The sequence below is a fragment of the Camelina sativa genome, chromosome 3 (genome assembly GCF_000633955.1).
Source record: "Camelina sativa cultivar DH55 chromosome 3, Cs, whole genome shotgun sequence".
NCBI lineage: Eukaryota > Viridiplantae > Streptophyta > Magnoliopsida > Brassicales > Brassicaceae > Camelina > Camelina sativa.
The window spans coordinates 12,140,562-12,164,665 of NC_025687.1; the positions used below are offsets into that span (position 1 = coordinate 12,140,562).

Sequence of the window (24,104 nt, forward strand, 5' to 3'; positions counted from 1 at the left end):
TCATAATAGAAGATATGGTTCACAAGAATAGGTTTATTGTTAAAGAGAAAAAGAAAAAAAAAACAAGATTTAGATTTATAGAAAAATGACCCCATTCTCCATGCATGTATATGGTTCCAAATTCCGATTATTTTCTTTTCTAGGTAGCTTTATCTTCTATTTAATCTGATACACAAATGTGATCCATAGATAAACTTGAATTATTGGAGATGAGAAGGAGACAAAGCATGCAAAGACTTTCATCTCCAAATTTTTTTTTTTAGTAAATCTATTATGTATATATGTACTCTTGTCTTCTTGACCTCTAAAATGATTAAAAAGTTTATTGCAACTTTATAATGCCGTGGCCGCCCGTTGGGTCCAAATCACTCGAAAGCTCCCATGAAATGACTTCCAAATGTGTACGTATATATATAAGTAAATTGAACGCTTTATTAGTTACTAACTTCTAGTATAATGTTTTTTTAATATTTAATTTTAAGGTAAACAATATATGGAGTTACAGAAGGTCAATATGGAGTTACTAAACTAAACCTAATTAACTTCTCTTGTTTTTTGGTCGAGGCATACAAAAGTAGACGAGGAGAAAATATAACAGAGTTACGATTGTCTTTAGTTTCAGTATATAATACTTTATTTTACGTGGTTACTAGAAGTACGTAGCAAAGGATTATAAGTTTTATATATCATTTTAGATTCAATTGTTGTCGGAAAAAAATGTTGAGCTAAACAATTAGACCACAAGATTAATCGTAGAATATTCTATTAAACGAACTAATCATATAATAATGCCAAACGAACATTGACTTACTTAACAAGCACACGTCTAATTTTCTAAAGAGATACACCCATCAATCGTTTTCTAGAACCTTGACTATCTTGGATTTAACATCGTGTATATATGAATCCCTTGATTTTGGATTCTTTCACATATGTAGAAGAGAGATTAGATTTGGTCTCCTTCAGCAGATCCAAACTAACAAAATTGAGAACAATTTATAATATTCAAAGATTATGATTTTTTAAGGGGGAGACGATACTATTCTTTGAGTTGCCACTTTCTCATATTAGATTATTAATTAGTCAAATGTAAATTTCTTGAACAATTTATTTTACGTTACTTACGTATAAAATTAGTGTTTAACTTTATTTCCATTATATCAATTCAGAATATGCGAACACATAATATCAATTTAGAATATACGAACACATAATATCAATCCAAAACAAATAAAATATAGCTAAGAGAGGCATATATAAACCCCTCTAAGTTGTATCTAGCTTGTAAAGAACATACACCAGAATGTGTGGGCTCTACGACCTAATTAAAGTGTGCGTACTCCTTAAACTGCCAAATGTCATCCATGTTCCACATTGGATCTTGTGTCACATCATCCTCGTACGTAGAATCAGCCACGTGACAATCTTGCAATGCTAAAATGTCTGAATTGCCCATAGTGGCCACCATGTACTCCTCCTCTAGGCAAGGGAAGGAGCTGTAATCTTCACTCACACATTGACTACTACTCCCTCGTGATCCGTCCAAGTACAATGAACATGTGGTTTCAATATCAGACGACTCCATGACTTGTGAAATTTTCTTGAGATCTACCGACATAGAAGTGGAAAAATCCATGTTGGAATAATCAGGAGAGAAATTGTTGTCTTGTAAAACCGGTCCAAGTAAATCAGGAGGAGTAGCTTTAGTGTTGGTGTTTGAGTTATCATTCATTTTGTGGATCAATCTTGGAACCCAAAAGCTACGGACAACTTCCAAGAACTTGTGGCTATTGGAATCGATGTTGAGCTGGCGTGCTTGTTTCTGAACTCTTGTTCTCCAATAGTTTTTTATATCGTTGTCAGTTCTTCCGGGTAAATACTTCGCAATTTTCGACCACCTAAGTAAACATGTTACAACTTACACGTAAGATTATTAAAAGAAGTATATATAAAGCTAAAGAGAGCAAATTAAGTACATATTAAAGTAATTAACGTACCTATTACCCCATTTAGAGTGGAGCTCGAGGATTAAGAGTTGTTCTTTAGGAGTGAGATTCCCACGCTTTATGTCGGGTTTAAGGTAATTCAACCATCGTAATCTACAACTTTTTCCTGTTCTCNTTTTTTTTTTTTTTTTTTTTGTTGATAAGAAATTAAAAGTTCAAATTAAACACACTTTTCACCAAGTTGTATTTTGTTGTAAAGCATGAAAACGTAAAAGAAAAGAATATTACCAGAAGATTTAGCGAGCAGGTTCCATCGGCCTTCACCGTTATGGGAAATGTAATTGGTGAGAAGAGTGTCTTCCTCAAGTGTCCAAGGTCCTTTCCTCTGCTCTGCACCCTCTTCATTTCCACTACACCTCATTATATTTGACATATTTGTTTCCCTTTTTAATTAAATATTTCAATTTTTAAGGTTTGTTGTGGGTAGAGAGAGATATGGGGTGGGGGGAGAGATAAAAGAGAAAAAGAGAGAGACTTTTGTGATTTGAGTCTTGAGAAGTGAAAGTGAATTCAATGGTGTTAGGGAATTTATAGACTCGTGATATTGGATAATGTTCGTACTTTCTTTTATAACACAGATCATAGATATGCACACACCCAAGTTAAACTACAAATATTATTATTATTTTTAAATAATGATTATAATTCACCCACTAGATTGCTGTAGTACCTTTGGCGCATTTGGAATTGTTAAACATTAACATGGTATCTTTTATTTTTATTTTTTATTTTTATTTTATTCTATGTTTTCCAACACAATCATTTTCATTTGAACGATTTTAAATACATAAATTAATACTACAAATATTTGTCATTGAGACAGGGAGGGTCAGTATATCTACCCTTGAATTTTATGGGTTTAAAGTTAGTGTTCTCAGCCTTACAATACAATGTCAAATATATTTTCATGTTAAATCGTTTGTCAAGAATTTTTTTTTTTGCTGTTATTATAGTAAAAGTAAAATATAAAAATGGTGAACTATAAAATATAGGGATATTTATCAAATTAGGCATTTTTTGGGGCAAATATTAGAAAATGGGAACTCTAGCCCGTACTCTCGGTTTCAGGTTTTTTTGGTGTGGCCAAAAAGACGATTTTAGCCCTGCAATGTGGGGGGGAGTTGAGCCGCTTGAAATCCCTAATTTTTGAGGAAAACTCGAAAACATAAAATTAAAAACACAATTCGTACAGTTATGACGCGATGCGTACTGTGCGGTAATTGTTTAGTGGCTGAGAAATCGCGATGTGTTATGGAGACTCCTGGATTACTTAAAAGCGAGTTTGTTCAGCGGATATAAGAGTTGGTTTAGGTTGTTGTGGATATTTCGATCTGAGTTGGAGAGGAAAAAAAAATTTACTGTCTTGGGTGAAGGTGTTTAAGAGTGAAACTGAATACATGAGTTACACAAGGAGAAAATGAATGCTGAGGTAATAGTTGTATCTCTTTTCTTCATGTATACTTCGGAATACAAATTCAGGGTTAGCGTTATATATCGTCCAATATAGGTTGCTTAAAATTGCTAGCAGGCAATATATATCGTTTTATAGGGTTTATATGGTCTTATTGTATGACTAAGCCACCAACTGTTCTTGTTTTAGGAACTTAATTCTGTCTTAGATGGTGTATATGGTTATTCGAATGTTTAATCTACTGTAGAGTGTGTTATTGGTAGTCTAAATTAGCAGAGTTAGCATATAAACAAGTACTCTTTGATGTTATGAATGTAACTTGGATGTGTAGTAGAATTTTCTACTGTCTCAGGGGGATGATGTGTCAGTATATGTTGTTGCCGGTAGTTGGGAGTGTTCGGAAACAGGAATCTGGGATATTTTGCTTGCGAAGGAATGTTATGGGCGTAGCATTTGTATGTCTCTGTCAATGGCGTATGAAGAGCTGATATCCACTGTTAGTAATGAGTTTGAGCTGAATGGGTTGAACCATACACCGAAGCTGAGTTATTGGCTTCCATCTTAGTTGTTAAACCGTAGGCCTCTGATCATTATCACAACCAATTTGGGTGTCAGGAACTTCTTGGACGTTAGGAGGACTGCATTTCATCTCAATCCGTTGCTCTCTCTTGATAACAGTTATGTTGAAGGGTCCAGAAGAAGTATGCGGAGGGTTTGTGTTGCAGCGGAGGAGAAAATAAATGCTAACACGGGTGTTGATGTTCCTGCTGATGGTGGCTTTATAAGGATGTATTCCATTGTCATAGCTTTAGGCTGTATCGTAGATGGGAATGCATTAAGCTCAGTTAGGCGTCATTTATTCGATGATGTGAATGAAAAAGGAAAAGGTATCCAAGTTGATGGAGGTGGTGGTGGAAGTGGGTTGCGGCCGTACAGCGTGGGTGCTGGTCCAAGCTGGGTGAATGAAGAAGGCCCTGATGCCGGAATGGAAAGGCGGGAAGCTACTCCTGAGCAGTGGCCAGATACCAACTGTAGTGGTATTATTAGACTTGCAGATGCAGCAACACCTTCCTTGTCAAACGAGTTGGGGATATTGAATGACGATCTTGTAGGAGTGCAAGAGGATGACTGGAGTAATGATGATGAACGCGTTCTCCTTGAATTTGAAGCTGCTGAGAAGAGGAAAATGGGATTGGCAGACCTGGTACCTGAAGCAACAGGAACTGAAAGTGGGGATGAGTTATTGGATCCTGATGCCGTATTTGATGTAGAGAGTGGTAGCTCATTCACCGACGGAGTTCAAACACAAAGTTCAGAGGAAAATAATCTAGATGAGTACCAGAGCTGGACTAACTTTTATGACAGTGGTGATGATGAAAATTGTGTTGTACCTGTTATGGAAGAAGGTGGACCTTCGTGTGTGGCTGAACCTGATGATGGTGATTGTCTTGTGCCTATTATGGAGGAAGGAGGACCCTCAAGTCCAGCAAGACATGAGGGTAATTTTGTGGACACGACTTGGTTAGAGGAAGGCAGAGAAGCTTCGGAAACAGATGTTGGCGAGGAGGTTCTCGCTTGTGTGACAAGTTCCGTCAATATGTCGCTTAGTCTTGAAAACTTTTATTAAGACTGCAATGAGCAGGGTACTCTTCCAACCAAGGATCTTGAACCTGTTTTTGATGATGTCTTCGACCTCACTAACACAGATGGTTGTGATGTTGTATCCGTTGAGGAAGATTCTCTATACATTGGGCGTGTTTTCAAAGACAAAGCAGATATGCATAACTGCCTATCCCTCTATGCAATCAAGAGGCTGTGTTATTTCAGGGAAACAAGATCTGACCCAGAGAGATTAATATTTGTCTGTGTTGACACGACATGTCGGTGGAGAGTGTTTGGGCATGTTGTATCGAGAAATTCGAAGAACTTCGAGGTTCGGACAACAACTTTAACCCATACTTGCACGATCGCAGCAAGGGCCGAGTATTCAAAGCTAGCTTCAGCGAAAGTTATTGGGTCTGTGTTGGAACGGAAGTATGCAAATGGATTAAGAGGCCCAAGAGCAATAGACATACCAGACATAGTGCTTGATGAACTTAAAGTTTTAGTCACCGACATAAAGGCGTGGTATGCAAGAGAGTCAGCAGTAAGGAAAACGAGAGGCAGTGATGAAGGAAGTTATGAACTACTAGCTGTGTATATGTATTTACTGAAGCAAGGCAATCCTGGGTCTATTTATAAACTAGAGTATAAATTGGGGGAAAAAGAGAAGAAGCAGTTCAAATACCTATTCGTTTCTCTAGGTGCCAGCATTGCAGGTGTAAAACACTTGAGGAAGGTAGTTCTTGTTGATGGCACAACAATCAAGGCCAAGTTCAAAGGTGTACTTCTAGCTGCGAGCATGCAGGATGCTAACTTTCAAGTGTTTCCTATCACATTTGGAATTGTTGACTCCGAGAATATAGCTGCGTGGACGTGGTTTTTCAGACAGCTTAGTGGTATACTTCCGGATACTGAAGATCTGGTCATTGTTTTTGATAGGCATCAGTCGATTTATGCTACTGTTGATGAAGTCTATCCTCAAGATTTCCATGGAGCCTGTGCGGTTCACATTGAGAGGAATGCTAGGCACTTTTCTGGGAAAGGTCTTTCAAACTTAGTTGGTAAAGCTGCAAGGGCATTTAATGAAGGTGATTTTAAAAAATGGTATACAGAAATCGGTGTAAGGAGCTCCAAATGTTAGGCGTACCTGGATGCAATTCCTCTTGAGCACTGGACGCAAGCATACTGTCAAGCCAAACACTACAACATAGGCCTGGGACTTCGGTTATTTCGGTGAATTCGGTTCGGTTATTTCGTTTTTTCGGTTTTTTTGAGTTTTGAAAATCTTACTGAATTGAACCGAAATTTATTTCGGTTCGGTTATTTCGATTTCTCGGTTAATTCGGTTTTAAATTTTCAAAACCGAAATTAACCGAAATTTGATTAAAAACATGAAAAAATCGTATTTTTCGGTTATTTAGAGATAATTTTGGGTTTTTCGGTTTTATTTCAAATATTTCAGTTTTTTCGGTTTCGGTTATATTAGGGTAAATTTGGTTATTTTAGGGTAAATTTTGGTTTTATTAGTTTTTTCCTAAAAAAATTAGAAAAAAAATAAAAAAAAAAGTTTAAAAAAAAAAAATCGGTTAACCGAAAACCGAACCGAAATATTTCGGTTTTGTTCCAAAAAAAAATTGTACCAATCGGTTCAGCCGCCATAACCGAAACCGAACCGAACACCAAAAATATCGGTTCGGTTCTGTTCGGTTATTTCGGTTCGGTTTAAAATCTCAGAGCTACTACAACATCATGAGTAGCAACGTAGTTGAATCTCTGAATGCTGCAATTGCAAAGTTTGTGGAACTTCCGATTGTTAGTATGGTGGAGTCTATCCGCACCAAACTGATGCAGTGGTTTTGTCTCTGGCGTGCAAAGGCTTAAATATTGGCTGGACTACCTGATCCAATAACACCAAATGTCAATAAGTTAATGCTTCGCCATCACAAAGACTCTGCTGGTTTGGCTGTTAAAGCCGTGTCTCCCTGGAGCTACCAAGTTAGTACAAGTGAGGGGAAGTCATACTATGTTGATTTTGAGCATAAGAACTGCAGCTGTTTACAGTTTCCGAAGTTACTAATTCCATGTTGTCATACATTAGCCGCGGCAAGGATTAATGGGATCTATATCCCCTCACTTGTAGGAGAGATACCAAGTCACTGTGTTTGGAGCTTCTTATGCTGAGTTGATATTTACCGTTCCAAACCATTGTGACACAAATGTATATGCAACGGTGGAGGAAACTCAGTTTGCGCCGCCTATAAATCCGGCAGGACCAGGACATAGAAGGAAACGGAGGATCCCTTCTACCAGAGAGCATGTGGTACCATTTTCATCAACACAGTAGCAATTGTTAAGGTATATGTAAAAAAAAATTGCATGTAAATCTAACCTTCTCTTATTTTGGTTAACCTTCTCTTAATGTATATGCAACGGTGGACCAAAACACCAAAAAGGTGCACCACACAAATGTTCAACTTGCCATCAATTTGGGCATAACAGAACCACCTGCTCAATTGTGGTTGAATAAGGTATGTGATATGTAGGAAGCAGATTCTTAATGGCAATAATGGAATAGTTGAAGTGTTTGCGTTGTTGTTATGCTTTAGTTTAAGTGCAGACCACTATATACACTCAGTTTGAAACTGATATGTTTTCGTAGGAGGCATTACCGTTTTTTGGGGACCAAAGCAGCGTCAGGCGGGATGGGGAAACTTTTTAGAACTTCTTGGCAAACTTATGGAGCAAACATTAGAGATATAACAACAACATGGTATCAGTAAGTCAACACGTGGGGTAGGCTAAGAAGAATGTTTTGGAGCACTAGGCGCATAAACTTACAATGTTCAAAGTAAAAAATGAACACCGTTGTTCTGGAGGGGCTGTTTTTTGGTTATGAACAACTAGTAAGGAAAAGCTGGAGGGATGGGGAAGTATTGAATGATGTTTGTTTTAATGTTGATGTAATAACTTTGTAGATGAGACTGTTGCATATTGGTTGTGGGTATATGGATATTGAAGCTCCAATATATATAAAAGCATGCTTTGGTTAGAAAAAACAGAAACTTACATAACTTAACAATTACGACATTGTACACTATGGTTGAAACACCGAAAGTGTATGGTCATACACTTAACATTTGACACTGTTGTTTAACACAATTCTTGAATGCGTCGGGCATACTTGAATGCAAAGCATTTGGGGCAAAGATGTACCACTGAGTAGTTGTTTAAGAAACAATGTGGGAGATCCCCAAACCGGAGAGATTCGTCATATAAACCGCTCCATGTTGTACCCATCTCTAAAATTGCAGTAACCACCATCTCTGCAATTCCAATGGCTTCTTCGATAGTTGGAACAGATCTGAAAAAACCATTGAATACTTCCATCCCATCGTCAAAGGAACCACAACAAATTTGGAAAGTGGCAAGAGCAAATCAAACATATATAATTTGTGGCGCAGCATGAGCAAGGAGATCGATGGACCGTTGGGAAGGCCCTGTTTGAGCAGCCAAACGTAGTTCTTCGACGTATTGCACTGTTGTATTTCCAGCCTGAAGACATTTTAATAGGAAAGGTCTATAGATAGAACCTCGAACGCAAAGTTGGCTGACAAAGATGAATTCGTCGATGTCAACCTCTAGTAAGACAGTGTCGTCGAAAGCAAGGCTTTTCCCATCAGGTCTTGCGGATATTAAAGGGGCGAGGTGACGAAATCCTTGGTGGGAAAGGCGCCTAACAATGTCAGTGAGGAGTACATGTGGGATGTAATTAATTAGGAAGACTCTGTATTATAAGTTAGATAAGATGTTTGGAGTTAGAGGAAGAGAGGTTACAGTTTTGTAGGCGATGGAAAATATAAACAAGCTTTCTTCGTTTTTTGGTCGGTAGAAGTAAGTTAGGCAGGTGAGGGTAGAGTAAATGTACAATTACTGGGCACAACTGCAATAGTAATATTGTTGGGCTCACATTTATGCACATATAGAGAGGGCAGCTGGAACAATGTTTACCAAGCTAGTTGCAACTTTAGTAAATGAATGTAGATAATGTGAGGGAGACTGCAATGACATGACTTGAAGTGAGAAGAGAGACCACACAATGAGAAATCTTAAATACGATTCAGAACATATATGTACGAGAGAGAAAAGTATTTACAAGTGCAATATAACATTAGGCATGATATGATGATATTTAGAACTATCACAGAAGGAGGTACATAACAGTGAACCAATAGAAGAAACACTTTGGGCATCGATTGCTAATCTTAAATACGATTCAGAACATATATGTAGGAGAGAGAAAAGTATTTACAAGTGCAATATAACATTAGGCATGATATGATGATATTTAGAACTAGCAAAGAAGAAGTTACATAACAGTGAACCAATAGAAGAAACACTTTGGGCATCGATTGCTAATCTTAAATACGATTCAGAACATATATGTAGGAGAGAGAAAAGTATTTACAAGTGCAATATAACATTAGGCATGATATGATGATATTTAGAACTAGCAAAGAAGAAGTTACATAACAGTGAACCAATAGAAGAAACACTTTGGGCATCGATTGCTAAGGTTGCAGCTTCTGCATTTGGGAAGGTGTGGATATCTCCAAGTGTCAGAATGAGACCTCACTTTCACTGGACCAATTTGCATGATCTGGCGGAAGATAGTGCTTCTGATTTCATCTGCTGCGTGAAAAGAGCCGACTTCTATAACAAACTTGTCAATTGTGACAATAGCTTCTTTGAAATACCCTATACACACTTGTAACAAGCCAGTTGCAAAAGAGTCATGTGGTATAAGGTCCAGGATTCCCAATAACATTTGTAGTGCTAACTCTGCTTCGCCTTCTTTTGCAGCAAGCTTCAGACTTTCAAGCTAAAATGTCGTTGGATTACCAGCATCTAAACAACGATTAACTAAAGTGACGGAAAGGGAAGTGGATGTTGATGAGATGAGGATTTGATAAGAGAAAATTTAGGGAGAACTGGCAGAGGACTCTATTAGTGGAAGCAAGAGTCCGGTAAACTTTGATGTTGCTAGCATACCCCCTAGATCAATGAAAGAATCACGACCAACTCATGAAGCTATATCTACTGCAATATTGATATCTATTTCTTCCATTGTGAAAGAAGTGACTTAAACGATGGTGAAGACAACCTAACTTTATAGGGAACATTGTGAGAACAACTTGTTTTGGCTATTAATGTTGTTTTGGTGGGAAATGTAGGTGACATTTATTGACAAGGGAGAGGACTCGTGTAGACATGTCAACTATTAGCTCTTTTGTTGAGAGAAGAAGGAAAATATTACAAGTGCTGTTGTGATTCAAGACGAGCATCAGAAAATGGTACAAGGGGGACTAAGAAATTTAAACATCAGATACATGAATGTTGCAATTAAGTTAGAAAATTGCAGGAGTTCGGTGGTGAAATTAAACGGTGGAGTCAAATACAGTACAAGTTCAGCAGGCGAGAAAGATGAATACATTAAGCTCAGAATGCATCTTGATAAACGTGATGTTGATTTCAACGAAGGGGTACAGACGTTGGCTTAGGACTGCTGTTTTCACCATTACATTAATTTTGTATATGTAATTGCCGGGTAACGGTGTAGGATCAGAGGGTACACACTACATCATTGACATCAACTCTTTGTTCACACGGAGCTGCTTCTGAGAGGTTCATCATTCTGATACTGTGGTTTTACACAATCAGGATGGGAAGAGTCATGGTTGTCAGGTTCGAGTACTGGATATTGCATGTTTGTATAGGAAGAACAATTAAAAGCATAATTTGACAAATGGAGAGGAGTGGAGAAAAAATTAGAAAATAATCGAGCGAATTGAATATTAATGACAACTACGTAGTCAGGAGTATGAATACTAAATAAAATTGGAAACAAAAGCAAGGTTTGAAAACTTACTCCCTCAGTTGTCGAAGATTCTGGAGAGATAGAAGATGCGTTGTAGAAAGCAGGCTTGGACGATGCATGCGACAGTTGCGTTTCTTTCTCTTCAGAGGACAATGTTTCAACTAAAAACGATTTGGCTTCAACAATGAGAGAAATATTCTGCGGTAATGGGTTGGAAAATGATAAATGTCAACGTAGTTGGGAGAAAAATACGTACGATACTTCTATTGTGTCGGAAGAAAAGCAAACTTGTTTAGGTATTTTGTTGTGGACGGGGTTGGGATTATTTAAATTACCCTGCCAACCATGCATGGGAAAGGGATTATTGTGTATGAAAGTAATGGTAAGGCTGTCGAACCAACTACGTTAGCTGTCCTGGGAAAAGTAAGAAATATATAATAAAGTGAACAAGTGTGTATATGTACTTGACATGTCGCTTCGTTAGTGACAATAGCAACTTCCATGGTGCATGCATCATTCTCGTTTATGGCACAACCTGCATTGTGAGATGGCATAGCAGGACATGTTATAAGATGATAACAGAATTCCATAGGCAGAAAGTGTAAGCTGAGGCGAACTATTTGCTTTCATTCGGGTCTGCATTCCCTATGCTTCCATTCGGGTCTGCATTACCGTCGAACACAATTCCCCTACAGTCAGCTAAAAGCCTTTCTTTAAAATGTTTAAGCTTTCGTTCAACAATGAGATCAACTTCCAATTCAGTCTTCAAAAGGGAAACGTCTGTTCGTTGCCTACTATATGGAGGTCTGTCAGCATAACCGGAGGATGATGGGTGAAGTCTATGGTCCCCAGCTTTGCGCTTATGGGAAGTGTATAATGAAGGCAACGAACAATCACCACCACACCATGTTTGCTTCGTAAACTCATAACCTGTAGAGATGAGGCATTCCAATTGTCGCACTCGGGGATCTCCTAATCCAGAATTAGGAAACTTTGGGTTAAGTGGCGACCGAAACAAAACTTGTACCTACAAGGTGACAGAGTAAGGTCAATAAGATTATCAAGAAGGAAACTCCGGAGGACACTGGGGGAATTCTTGACTACAGTAGAGGACACTAAGAGAGTAGGCAACTTACAACTAGATCATTTTCAACTACCAATATCTTTGATGTATGGAATGACTTGCACTTAGGGAGACGAGTTACAACTTGGTCAAGGAACGTTGAGCGATATTCTGCATTAGGTAGGAACTTGAGGAGCATTGGAATTGAGTGAAAAGCGAAAAACTGGAGTGCAAGTGGGAAACCATGGACTGCCAACGATGATTGCTTAAGCTTCTTGATAAGAGAGGTTTTATCCGGCATGTAATCCCCTATTGTTACCATCCGCAACAGCCGTTTGAAAGAGTGGCGACCCCAAGGATAATTGAGGAAGAACTGAACATTTTTAACCATCTCTACAACTTCTTGCGATTTTTTCAGGGGTTGTGTCCGGCACAACAAAATGCCTTCTACAATAACTATTAGACAAAGTCGAAACTTACGCCAAACTGGCATATCTGGCTCCCTCTTCAACATATTTACAATGTCCTTAACAGTCGTTGAACCAATCTTATGACCAATGAGTTCATACCAGTACGGAGCATTACCAGAAGTATGAGATGCGTGTGTAACAATTTCGTTAACTGCTGGCAAATGAGAACAACAAAGGCTTGTAATTTCCTGAAACTGACTCAACGAGAATTTTAGAGGCTGTCCTCCAAACACAAACCACATTTCGTCGCTATTATCAATACACAACTACCTACATAACATCTGGTGAACCAATTGCCCAGATAATGAACATTGACGCACCAGAAAACGGAATAAAGAACCAAGCGGCGATGCCAATAACAAGTTTAACTCAGGCAGCCCTTCTAAAACATGCAAAATATCAATAAGATATTGAGGTTTAGAGTAAGAGTTGATACGGACTTCATGGCCAGGATAACAATCAACTTGAAAAAGCCTTTGTGGCAGTTGTCCTACGTAGAGAAAAATGTACAAGGATTGATAACGATGAAAAATAAGGCATAGATGGAAGATAGACATAATGTTTTAAACGAACAAAAACGTAAAGATTGATGGACTATAGGTATAAGGCTATGAAAACTAAACCCTACAAGATAGTTTCCGAGGTGAACCCAAGGCCATGACATATAACAAGTAGGATGATACATTACAGAAACTGAATACTACTAAACCCTACAACCCACATACACATAGAAACTAATAATTTACAGGTATAAGGCGATGAAAACTAAACCCTACAAGACAGTTTCCGAGGTGAACCCAAGGGCATGACATATAACTAGTAGGATGATACATTACAGAAACTGAATACTACTTAACCCTACAACCCACATACACATAGACACTAATAATTTACAGGTATAAGGCTATGAAAACTAAACCCTACAAGATAGTTTCTGAGGTGAACCCAAGGCCATGACATATAACAAGTAGGATGATACATTACAGAAACTGAATACTACTAAACCCTACAACCCACATACACATAGAAACTAATAATTTACAGGTATAAGGCGATGAAAACTAAACCCTACAAGACAGTTTCCGAGGTGAACCCAAGGGCATGACATATAACTAGTAGGATGATACATTACAGAAACTGAATACTACTTAACCCTACAACCCACATACACATAGACACTAATAATTTACAGGTATAAGGCGATAAAAACTAAACCCTACAAAAAAGTTTCCGAGGTGAACCCAAGGGCATGACATATGACTAGTAGGATGATACATTACAGAAACTGAAGACTACAAAACCCAACAACACACATACAGAAACTGAAGATGCGGTCGTGAGGAACAACAATTTCAATTAACAAATAAGAGAAGGAAGCTTACAATCGAAGGGTCGAAATGACTTCCGATCTGGCCGATGATATTGTTTGCAGACTTCATTTTACAAATAAACCGAGCAGATCAGAGTTTCGACGAATTTGGGAACACATAGTTGTAGTCGATGGTCGGGTTACGAATGGAAGACAAATAGGTGAGAGCAAAAGTACAATTAGAAGTGAGGAGTTTGACAAAGACGAAGGGCGGTTGCTTTGGAGGCGGAAGAGAAAGACAAAACCTTGTCGGAGACGATGAAATTGTGAGGCCTCAGATATGAGACGTCATCAATTTTTTTTGTGGCTTGGCAAGCGGAAGAAAATTTCGACAAAAAAAAAATTAATAAAAATATCTTTGATTTTGAATTGCATTGCATTTAGGGAGAAGATTACAAGCGTCTTTTCATGTGACAATAAATGCCTGAATCCGAAAGTACGAGTTAGAGTTCCTAAATTGATAAGATTTTTAAAAAAAATGCCTTATGTAATTGTTCCATAAAATATATCAAACGATCAACGATTTTGAAACTACTTAAATAAAGGATACAGCCTTTGCAACTTGTAAAAGGTACACAAGCATTTAAGTTCGACGTATGGAAAATCAATCAAATCTTAGGCACCAGTGGAACTCTTAGCTAGTAGCTTCATATGCGAAGTCACCATCTCGGATTTAAGATACTCTGAAACAATACGTGTCATTCTTTGGAACTATATATTCCTTCTCAAATTCTTGATAATGTGAGAAACTTATAAATCAACTCGTTCATTTATAAATCAATTTGTTTTTTTTTTTAAATAAACATCTCAATAGCACAATCTCTATTTCAAGATAAGCTTAGTGGGGCTAAACAAAAGTGAAAAGATAGAAAGAAACACATGGAAAGAAGAAAGGAACAACATGGGTGGAGACAGCATTACTAAATTAAGATTTCTTGATATAGAAAGTTATTAGTGGTAAATCGTGCCCATCAGTTTCTTTTTCTGGGAACCCTTAGGTGTTGATTGAATGATATAATCTAAAGTTGGAATAACGTGGTGTTGTTACGCCGACTCATTTGTGTATTTAGAGCCGATGTCGACACGTTGATTTAAATTTTCTTGCAGACAACTAAGCTTTAAGGACCATATTATCCACCAATAGTGAAAATGTTCTAATCGGATCATGAATTGGCTAACAAAGAATCATATCTAGGACTAGGAATACTTGGCTCAGTGAGGAACTGAGGATTTTGCTCCAAGTTTTTTTTGTTTTTTTTCATTATTAATGTTTCAGTGCTTCTAATATTAATCCCCGTTTTTTTTACATTGCTGAAAACAACGTGGGCCAACAAAGGCATGAAAACATTAATTTCTTCTGCATTTGTATTAGAAAACTAGGCCCATTTAATTGCAACAATCTAACCAATTAAATTATTTCATCATCTAAACGTATGTATTTTTCAAGGTGTAATGGTCGAGCCAACTGATATTTTTCACGAGGCGTTGAGTGATAAAGCAGCTTGGGAGGAGGCCTTTTCCGGCGCGGAGGTCTCATCGGATCCATCCCCACCCTTGACTGCCCGTGATCATTTATTTTGTTGTCAAATTGATAGTTCTTGGAAAACAACAATTCACTCGGAACTAAGATAGTGGCGTTATAGTGATGCGGAGCAGACCATATTGTTAAGAGCGAAGTGTCTTGGGTGGAGTTTATCTCCTTTTCATTCGAAGTTAGACGCTTTGGTGTGGGCCATAGAGATTATTTTTTTTCAAGATCTAGTTTGTCAACGTTTATGGACGGTCTAAACTATTATTCTCCGATTTGGACAAGCAACCGTGGAGATCTATTTTAGTTAATTTAATCTTTGATTGACAAAAAAAAAAGTATGTATTTTTGTGATGATTATTGCAAGTAGGTGAATTTATATGAAATTAGATGAGTTAAAAATTAACAACAATATTTTCTCGGTTCCTAAAACGTATACATGAAAAGTTATTCAAAATGACATATATTATTTTTTTTTCCAAAAATATCATTATTAAATTAATTTTCTAAAAGTATCTTAATAAGATATATTTTCTAAATAGTACGAATATAAAAATTAGTTTTTAAGAGTGTAAAATTTAAATTTTTAGTTGTGGGTACACTATTTTAGATTTAGGATATAGTTTTGAAAATTAAAAGTAGTTTTAGTATAATAGTATTTAAAATCATGGTACTTTTGTAAAAGAAAATTTATAATACTAGTTTTTTTGTAAAAAAAATATTAATGGTAACTACGAGGTGTGTCTAATCTATTGTTGGGCCTCTGGAAAAACTAGAAAAGACAAAAAATAAAACCTCCTAATAATTTTTTTGTATGTAAAATTTGAGCACTTTAACCTTACGTTTTTTTTTCAAAATTGTTAATGGACCTTTTGCATTTACCTACATTGCCTATGGGTAGAGACGGGCATGGATCATGTGCAAAGAACTTGGCATTATTAATCTCACAACGTAGTTTATGGGTTTTTATTCTAGCGGACTTTGATTAAGAAGGTGACTATGGACCCTCGGTTTGAATTCATGACCAAGCCACCTGATGTTGGCAAACCCTTTGTTTACTATGGGCTCCTAGCTGGATATATACCAACTGATGATAACAAGTTCTCTTTTTACTGTTGGCTCTTTAATGGGTATATGGCAGTATCAAAGCCTTGCCAAAAGCTGACTAAGAATGAATGAATGATAGTGCTAGTTCAGAGACTGTTCTCGAGGGGGTTTTCGATCTTCTTGCTCAATTGGAAAAGCAGGACGATGAGGGAGGTGTGGAGAAGATTGGTATGGTTGAGTTGCATGGTTTAGTTTTTCTTGCTAAAACGTTGGGTCAAATGATGTCACTCATTCCCACCTGAACACCTCTCAATTGAATTTCTATATAGCTCAAGTTTATAGTTCAAAATATCTCTAAAATTTTTGTTTTCCAAAAATATCACAAACACAAAAAGTTATATTCAAAAATGTAAAATTTTAGATTTTTGTTAACTATGTTAGATTTCGGAAATAGTTTTAAGGTTGAAAGTAATTCTAGGTTGTGGTAATTTTTGAAAAATAAATATTTTAATCGTAATTTTGGAAAGTATAATTTATAGTGGTATTTTTGAAAAAAAAATATATTTTAATAGTATATATTTGACTGAGAATGGCCCTCAAACAATTACTTCTTTTTTTTNAACAATTACTTTTTTTTTTTTTTTTTTTTTGGTGGAAATTACTTATTTTGTTTTTGACAACACAAAACATCTAAATTGATGTCGCATTTAAGTGGATACATATTACGGTAAGTCGGTAAGGTAAAATGAAAATAGGGAAAACAAAATAAAATAAATGTGAAAGCGAGATATTCCCAACATAGAACTATTAGTAAATTGGATAGTTTCCTCATTATTGATGTAAGAAAATGGTAAAAGTAGTAGTGAAGCTAATCTTTATCGATAAAGATGGGCTTGGATTTTTCTGCCTCCTCACAATCATAATATCCATGTCATCAAAGTCAGATTTCTTAATTTCTATACTTAAACATTTGATTGAAAATATTATTTACATGTTGTGAGGTTAACGTTAATCTTAAACATTAGTCTCGGAGAAAAGTAATCGCATATTGGATCAGTGATCATCCACACTAGGTTCTTAAGATCCTTCCAACCACCCAAACCTATTTGGAGAAGAGAACTTTGAAAACTGATTCCTTCTGTTAGTTATACATTTTCAAGTATATATTTTCGGTAACTAGCCGATCGAGCCGCTAAGTATAATGTTTAAGTCGTCGTACTTAAGTTTTTGTTTGATAGCCTAATAATGCAAACTTGTGATGATCACTCGTCGATCATTAATGCAATTTCTTCTGTTTCAATTTGGCACCATACTTGTTACATTAAAAGGGATACTCAAAAGATCCCGGCAAGTTAGATATATCTAACATTGAACATTGGTCCCACAAAATCTACTGCACAGTGGTAAATGGAAACCTAGCTACGAAGTGTCTCTTTGGTCTCACACGTTTCTTTCTCATTCTCACAAAGTCACACAATACACGCGCAAATAACCATACCATCTAAAATAATAATATAAATTATTGAGCCCGTCAAAATCTCTATCTATATAACAATTACAACTCAATACAAGTTTTATGTCTTAGAGAGAGAAAAGAAAAAACAATGCTCGAGAGAGAAATATTAACATTTTGATTTGTAGGGTGTCTCTAATGGCACGGTTTGAGCCATATAATCTGTATAACATTGGTCCTAATCCGTTCTTAGCACGAACAAACCAAAATCCAGAGCTAATAAATTTGGACTCACCAGCTTCTACTCCTTCCAGATTCATGCTTTTCTCTGATGGAGCTTTAGTTGATGCCCATCCCAATAGTTCTCACTTCTCACAAAATTTATTGCACGGTGACGAGTTTNTTTTTTTTTTTTTTTTTTTTTTTTTTTCTTGTTGGTGTGACAACATCTTTTCATAATCATCATTTAAGCATATATATTTGTTCCCAAAATCATCTTTTCATAATCATCGTTGTTAGAACTAGCAGGTGATTCGGGAAGAAAAGGAAATAAAGGAGAGAGTGGGTCGAAGAGAAGAAGAAAGAGGTTGGAGGAGGTAGAAACCATGAATGAAGATGAGACTCATCAGAAGCCAAAAGATGTCGTCCATGTCCGAGCTAAGAGAGGTCAAGCTACCGATAGCCACAGTTTGGCTGAAAGGGTAATTCTACAAATACATACTATAAACGTACAACAAAACTAACTTTTATTAGATTCATATATATCGAAACTGAAAAAATGGATTGTGTTGAATTCTTTGTGGAATGCATAAAGGTACGAAGAGAGAAGATTAATGAAAGGCTGAAATGCTTACAAGACCTTGTTCCAGGCTGCTACAAGGTGATTAAACATTTTGCGTCTACAACTCCCTAATTTTTGGTTTAATAATTCAAATTAAAACAACAAATCTCCTTAGCCAAGTAGTTCTACAAAAATTCGACAGAATGCCACAAGTTTTCTGATGCTATCTTTTTAATAGTTTAAAACTCATTATAAATAAAATTATTTTTTTAATACTAATCTGTAAAGCTCAGACTATGTCTAACTATTAAAATATATCTCGATGAATCATATGATTGAATTACATGGAAATAATTTAATCACAGAGGTTATGGCAGCGTTACTTACGTAAATGAACAGATAGTTTTAATTAAATAAGGAACCCTTTAAATAAACTAATGTATAACAAAGTTTTTCTTTGTCTTCATCAAAAATGGCCTTATTATTTTCAATGACACTCAAACGTGATGATGATGCAGACAATGGGAATGGCAGTGATGCTTGATGTCATCATAGATTATGTTCGATCACTACAGAATCAAATCGAGGTTAGGCCATTTCACTCTTCATTAACCATTTCTTTTTTTGGTTTGAAACTTTGTTTTAATAATAAACCAATAATAATTAAATGTCTTTATGCTCTGGCCTCGTGACTGCCTGCAGTTTTTGTCAACGAAACTCTCTGCGGCAAGTGCTTACTACGACCTTAATTCTTTCGACATTGAGCCAACGGATATATTTCAGGTAATTATCACTCACATATGACATGAATACATGATTAAGTTATACAAATATTATTAATAGATTTGTGTTAATGTGAAAACAGGGAGGGAACATGTCTAGTGCTGAAGAGATGGAAAGGATTCTAATTGGGACTCAGCCTCCTAATTTCAGTTCAACATTGCCCTTTTAATCATAGAAGTATCAGAGAAATTATTCTCCTTCTCTAAGATTGAATTGAACTCTATAAATAAGGACTTACCATATCAGTATACCATTTATCATAAGTTGTGTTAACCTTATCAAGCTTATCCATATATAGTATGAACTGTTGTACCTTGCAAATTATAAGAGTAAAGCTATGTTACAAAGTCACTATATTTTGAAGTAACATACTCACACTTCGATATTACAAGGGAACGAGACACAACAATTAGACATACTCACACTTTTTGACTTGCAACAATTTTGTTATGTGAGTCACTGAAGGCAAATTTGGGTCAAAGCATCGGCGATGTGCTTCATCGGTGGTCGTTTCTCGGGGCTAGTACTAACGCAAGCCATTGCAATCTTCAGTACGGCGATGACCTCTTCTTCAATCTCTGTGTCGTCAGGCACCAAATAAGGATCCAAAATGTCTGACATCTCTTTCTTCTCATCAATACACATCTGTATCCACTTCACTATTTCCATTTCCGATTTACCAACAAAGACTATAGGTAACCTTCCCGTTATCATCTCTAGCAAGATCACCCCGAATGAGTATACATCCCATTTCTGTGATGGCTTCACTGTTGCTTTCGCCGCTTCAGGAGCCTGATAAAACGAGCTCAAGTTTGTAGATGGTCCTATCGATGAGGCGCTCTTGTTGGATGGTCGGTCAACTGTGGTTGTTTCAAATGTTCCAGCAATGCTAGTGAGGTGCATGAGTCCAAAATCCGAGATACGAGGCTCCATTTCCTGTCCTAACAGTATATTGCTGAGTTTCAGAGATCCATGAACATACTTCTTGGGGCTAAACTCATGAAGATACACCAACCCTCTTGAGATTCCCCTCATTATCTTTAACCGAACTCCCCATGACAGCGGCTTGAATGACACCATTCCAGGATTCCCTAACAATAGACACAAGATAAAATTGAGTTTTCAACACAGAGTAACAACAATATGAGAGTAATCATGATAAAGGTTTATTTAAGTACGTACCATGGAGTGCATTGGCAAGACTTCCGTTAGGAATGTAGTCATAGATGAGAAGCTTCTCCTCGACTGACCAATAATAAGCTTTAAGACTGACAATATTCGGATGCCTTAGCTTCCCAATTGCTTCGACCTCTGTCTGAAACTCCTTGCATCTTTGGGATCCTCCTTCTCCCAATCTCCGAACAGCTACAGTTAAGCCATCTTCAAGAACAACTTTATACACAATCCCGTTCCCGCCTTTTCCAAGAACGAAAGCTGAAGCCTTGAGAAGCTCATCTAAATCCAAAGCCATATGTTTATCCAACAGAACAAGATCCTGTCGTTGTGGCTCAAGTGTTTCCGAAGAAGGGGACTCTGATCCTTCTCTTCCAAAACATATAGAACTTTTCTTTTCTTTCCCTTCTTTCTCCAACACATAGCCTTCCTCATCCACGCTGTTACGTCGCCCACAAATCTTCAAGTAGCAACAAGAGAAGAGAAATCCCACAATGCAGATTCCAATGAAATCACAAACCACAATTGCAACAATAGCAGTTATACTCAAACCTTCTCCTTTCTTCGACTCTCCTCTACTGTGGTCGTTGTTATCAGGTACAAAAGGGTGAGAAGCTGGAGAAGTGGCTGTATCTGACAAACAAGGATCTTTCAAAGGAGGACCACAGAGCCTCGGATTCCCCAAGAACGCAGTTGGTCCTCTGTTAACCAAAGCACCAGTTTGGGGGATAGGTCCACTCAGACTGTTGTAAGCTAGATTGACATAAACTTTCTCAGGCAAATTCCCCAAGCTAGCTGGTATCGAGCCACTAAACGAGTTATGAGACAAATCAAGAGTTCCTTGCAATCTAGTCAAATCCCCCAAATCATCAGGAACAAGACCATTGAGATTGTTAGAAGAAAGGTCAAGCTTCTGCAAAGAAGCCAAAGCGTGACCAAATCCACTAGGAACAGAACCAGTGAGATTGTTCTGACTCAAATCAAAGCTCCTAAGCCTCTTACACCTCAAAACCGATTCTGGGATCGACCCGTTAAGGGAATTACGAGAAAAATCCAAAATTTGCAGGAACTTTAGGTCACCAATCTCATTTGGAATAGACCCAGATAAGAGATTACCATAAAGAACCAAACTTTGAAGGCCTTGAGCCTTGAAAAGCTCAGCAGGCAAGTTCCCACTAAGCTCATTGCTTCTCAAATTCAAATGACGGAGATTAGTGAGCACACCTAGAGAAGAAGGAAGGTAACCTACAAGTTTCTTCCTTGGGATGCTAAGAGAGACAACAACCTTGTGGTCATCACAAGTGACTCCATTCCAAGAACAAGGGTCTTGATCCTCTGAGTTCCAGTTACTCAAAGAACCATCTGGATCTCTTGAGATAGACCGCTTGAGAGTTAAAAGAGCGTATCCTTCGTCGTTCAGAGCATTCAATTCGCCATTGAAGTTCCAGATAAGAAGAACCAAGAACAAAAGTGATCCCACCGACATTTCCGAGGAATCAATGAAAGAACTTGGACAAGAATTACCTTTTTGGTAAGGAAGAAATCAAGAATGAGAACAGTTTTGGGGAGATTAATGAGAGAATGAGAAGAGAGAGAGAGAGAGAAGTGAGAGTGTGAAAGCAAGAAAAGGAGAGTGAGAGACGTTGATAGAAGATTCGGCTTCCTAAGTTGGACCTTTGGACTATTCTCTATGATCGTGTCTCTCTATTAATATCCCCATTTTTTTGTTTGGTTATCAACAATTTATTTTGTTTTCAATTGATTATAAGTTTATAACTATAAGAATCTGTTTTCATTAATTGGTAACGTTAATTATAATCAATGTTGAATTAAATGAAATAAAAATATTTCGAAATATACAGAACTTGAGAATAATGATGACAAATGTACAAAAGAGAAGCTCTTGAAGACACATTCATGCACTTTCTTCTTAACGAAAGTGAACTTACTTATGCCAATTTTTATATACTTCTTAGCTCAAACAATTGCATTATACTTATTATATCTGTTTTTTTTTCGTATTCCCGTAAGAAACGAAATAATATTTCATACCAAATTTTAAGTAAATTACATTGTAAAATGTAAAAGATTAATAAATGAACTAATGCTTCACTCGAAATAATAATAGTTGCAGTAGACAGGAGTGAGCTGGAGTAGAAAAAAGCATCTAATTTAATTAAAGTTAAAAGCCTTACTTCTACTTTATTTTATTTTGGTATTGAGAAGAATAGTAGAGTGACTGATTAGTACGGCTCCATGATTATCCCACATTCTCTGTATAAACTATAAAGGAAATACCTTTATGAACTATTATGTCCCCCTCTCTTTTGTATATATTTTTTCAGCCGTTAACACAGACATTTGTATCATCAAGTATTCATTAAAAAAAAAAATGTGATCATTATGTCTATAGTTGTCTAGCTACTCCGAACGTATATCACTACTAATAATAAACTTTAAAATTAGTAAATATTTCAAATGTGTGTATATATGCAATAATAATGTATCATATGTATGTGTGAATGTGCAGATGGACGAGTAATTTGACTTAATTAATATACGGAATTTTTTTTTTATCTTTGAAGAAGGAAATGATTGTTTTCGAGGTTTTAACTATGGTGATGAACTATAAAGCTGATTCTTAATAGTAAGTTATATTTTTTCTTAGCTTGTACTAGCAGAAATTGGAAACTTATTTCAAAATATTAATTAAAATTTCCTAAACAATCAAGAACATGAATGCCAACAAAAAAGTAATAGCAAATCCCGATAGCCGATAGTATTGAAGAAAAATGTTGCTAAAGGAGACATCATACATTGAACAGACATCCATGGACCTGTATTGTATGCCTATGCTTTGCTTTTTCAGATATCAATCATCCATACCACAAAACATGTACAGTACGTACATACATAAAAAGTGAAAATCAATGTTCTCAATCTTTTGTAAATTAGATTTCACACAAAAGAATACTACAAGAACGTAGTCAAATGTCTAAAATATCATTTGATTACTATTTTTAATACTTTATAGAAGTGTGTCCTAGTAAAACAGATGGATGTATCATGTTTTTTTTTGTCATCTAGATATTATATTAATCCATCAATGGAACCAAGTTGTTACATCTTGAGATTGGAATCAAGTTAGCCAATTAAAATTAGCCTAACCCACACACTTCTAGACTGATAGCTGGGTGACTAAACACGATCCTGACCTTAAGGGTCACCTACTGGATATCAACAAACAAAAGAATGATCCCTTCGCAGAGAAACATTTACAAAAAAACTGACACTCAAACAGAAGACAAACCACTTTCCTCCATAAAGACATTACGCGTCCATTCAGGAAATCTTTGAACGACATAAGACTGAAATCTCATATCTTCAGTAACACTTTTCGCTATAAGATTTGCTCCTCTGTTTGATGCAGCACATTCCAACACCACTTTCCATTCCACAAAAGAGTTTAGAGCTCTTAACAAAGCCGCTGAGTGAGGTTTAAAGGACGACCAAGCAATTGGTCAGTTCACAGCTCCTACTAAT

General features: G+C 36.6%; 3 protein-coding genes across 4 annotated transcripts; 1 reads left to right on the forward strand and 2 right to left on the reverse strand.

Moving 5' to 3' along the window:
• LOC104776712 (myb-related protein 305-like) lies at positions 1,172–2,493 on the reverse strand. The gene is made up of 3 exons (XM_010500819.2): positions 2,234–2,493; positions 1,998–2,126; positions 1,172–1,898 (listed from the first exon to the last, which is right to left on the reverse strand). Exons 1-3 carry the CDS (start codon positions 2,377–2,379, stop codon positions 1,322–1,324), a joined length of 852 nt encoding a protein of 283 aa, XP_010499121.1. The 5' UTR covers positions 2,380–2,493; the 3' UTR covers positions 1,172–1,321.
• Positions 17,939–19,574, forward strand: LOC104776713 (transcription factor bHLH75-like). Of its 2 annotated transcripts, none has more exons than XM_010500820.1 (6): positions 17,939–18,215; positions 18,344–18,525; positions 18,639–18,704; positions 19,124–19,192; positions 19,308–19,388; positions 19,471–19,574. In XM_010500820.1, the coding sequence occupies exons 1-6, from the start codon at positions 18,023–18,025 to the stop codon at positions 19,555–19,557; spliced, it is 678 nt and encodes a 225-aa protein (XP_010499122.1). In that variant the 5' UTR covers positions 17,939–18,022; the 3' UTR covers positions 19,558–19,574. The 2 variants fall into 2 exon arrangements, with proteins under 2 accessions (XP_010499122.1, XP_010499123.1); XM_010500821.1 differs by having other exon boundaries at positions 18,353–18,525.
• LOC104776715 (receptor protein kinase-like protein ZAR1) lies at positions 19,684–22,234 on the reverse strand. The gene is made up of 2 exons (XM_010500822.2): positions 20,571–22,234; positions 19,684–20,479 (listed from the first exon to the last, which is right to left on the reverse strand). The coding sequence occupies exons 1-2, from the start codon at positions 22,045–22,047 to the stop codon at positions 19,845–19,847; spliced, it is 2,112 nt and encodes a 703-aa protein (XP_010499124.1). The 5' UTR covers positions 22,048–22,234; the 3' UTR covers positions 19,684–19,844.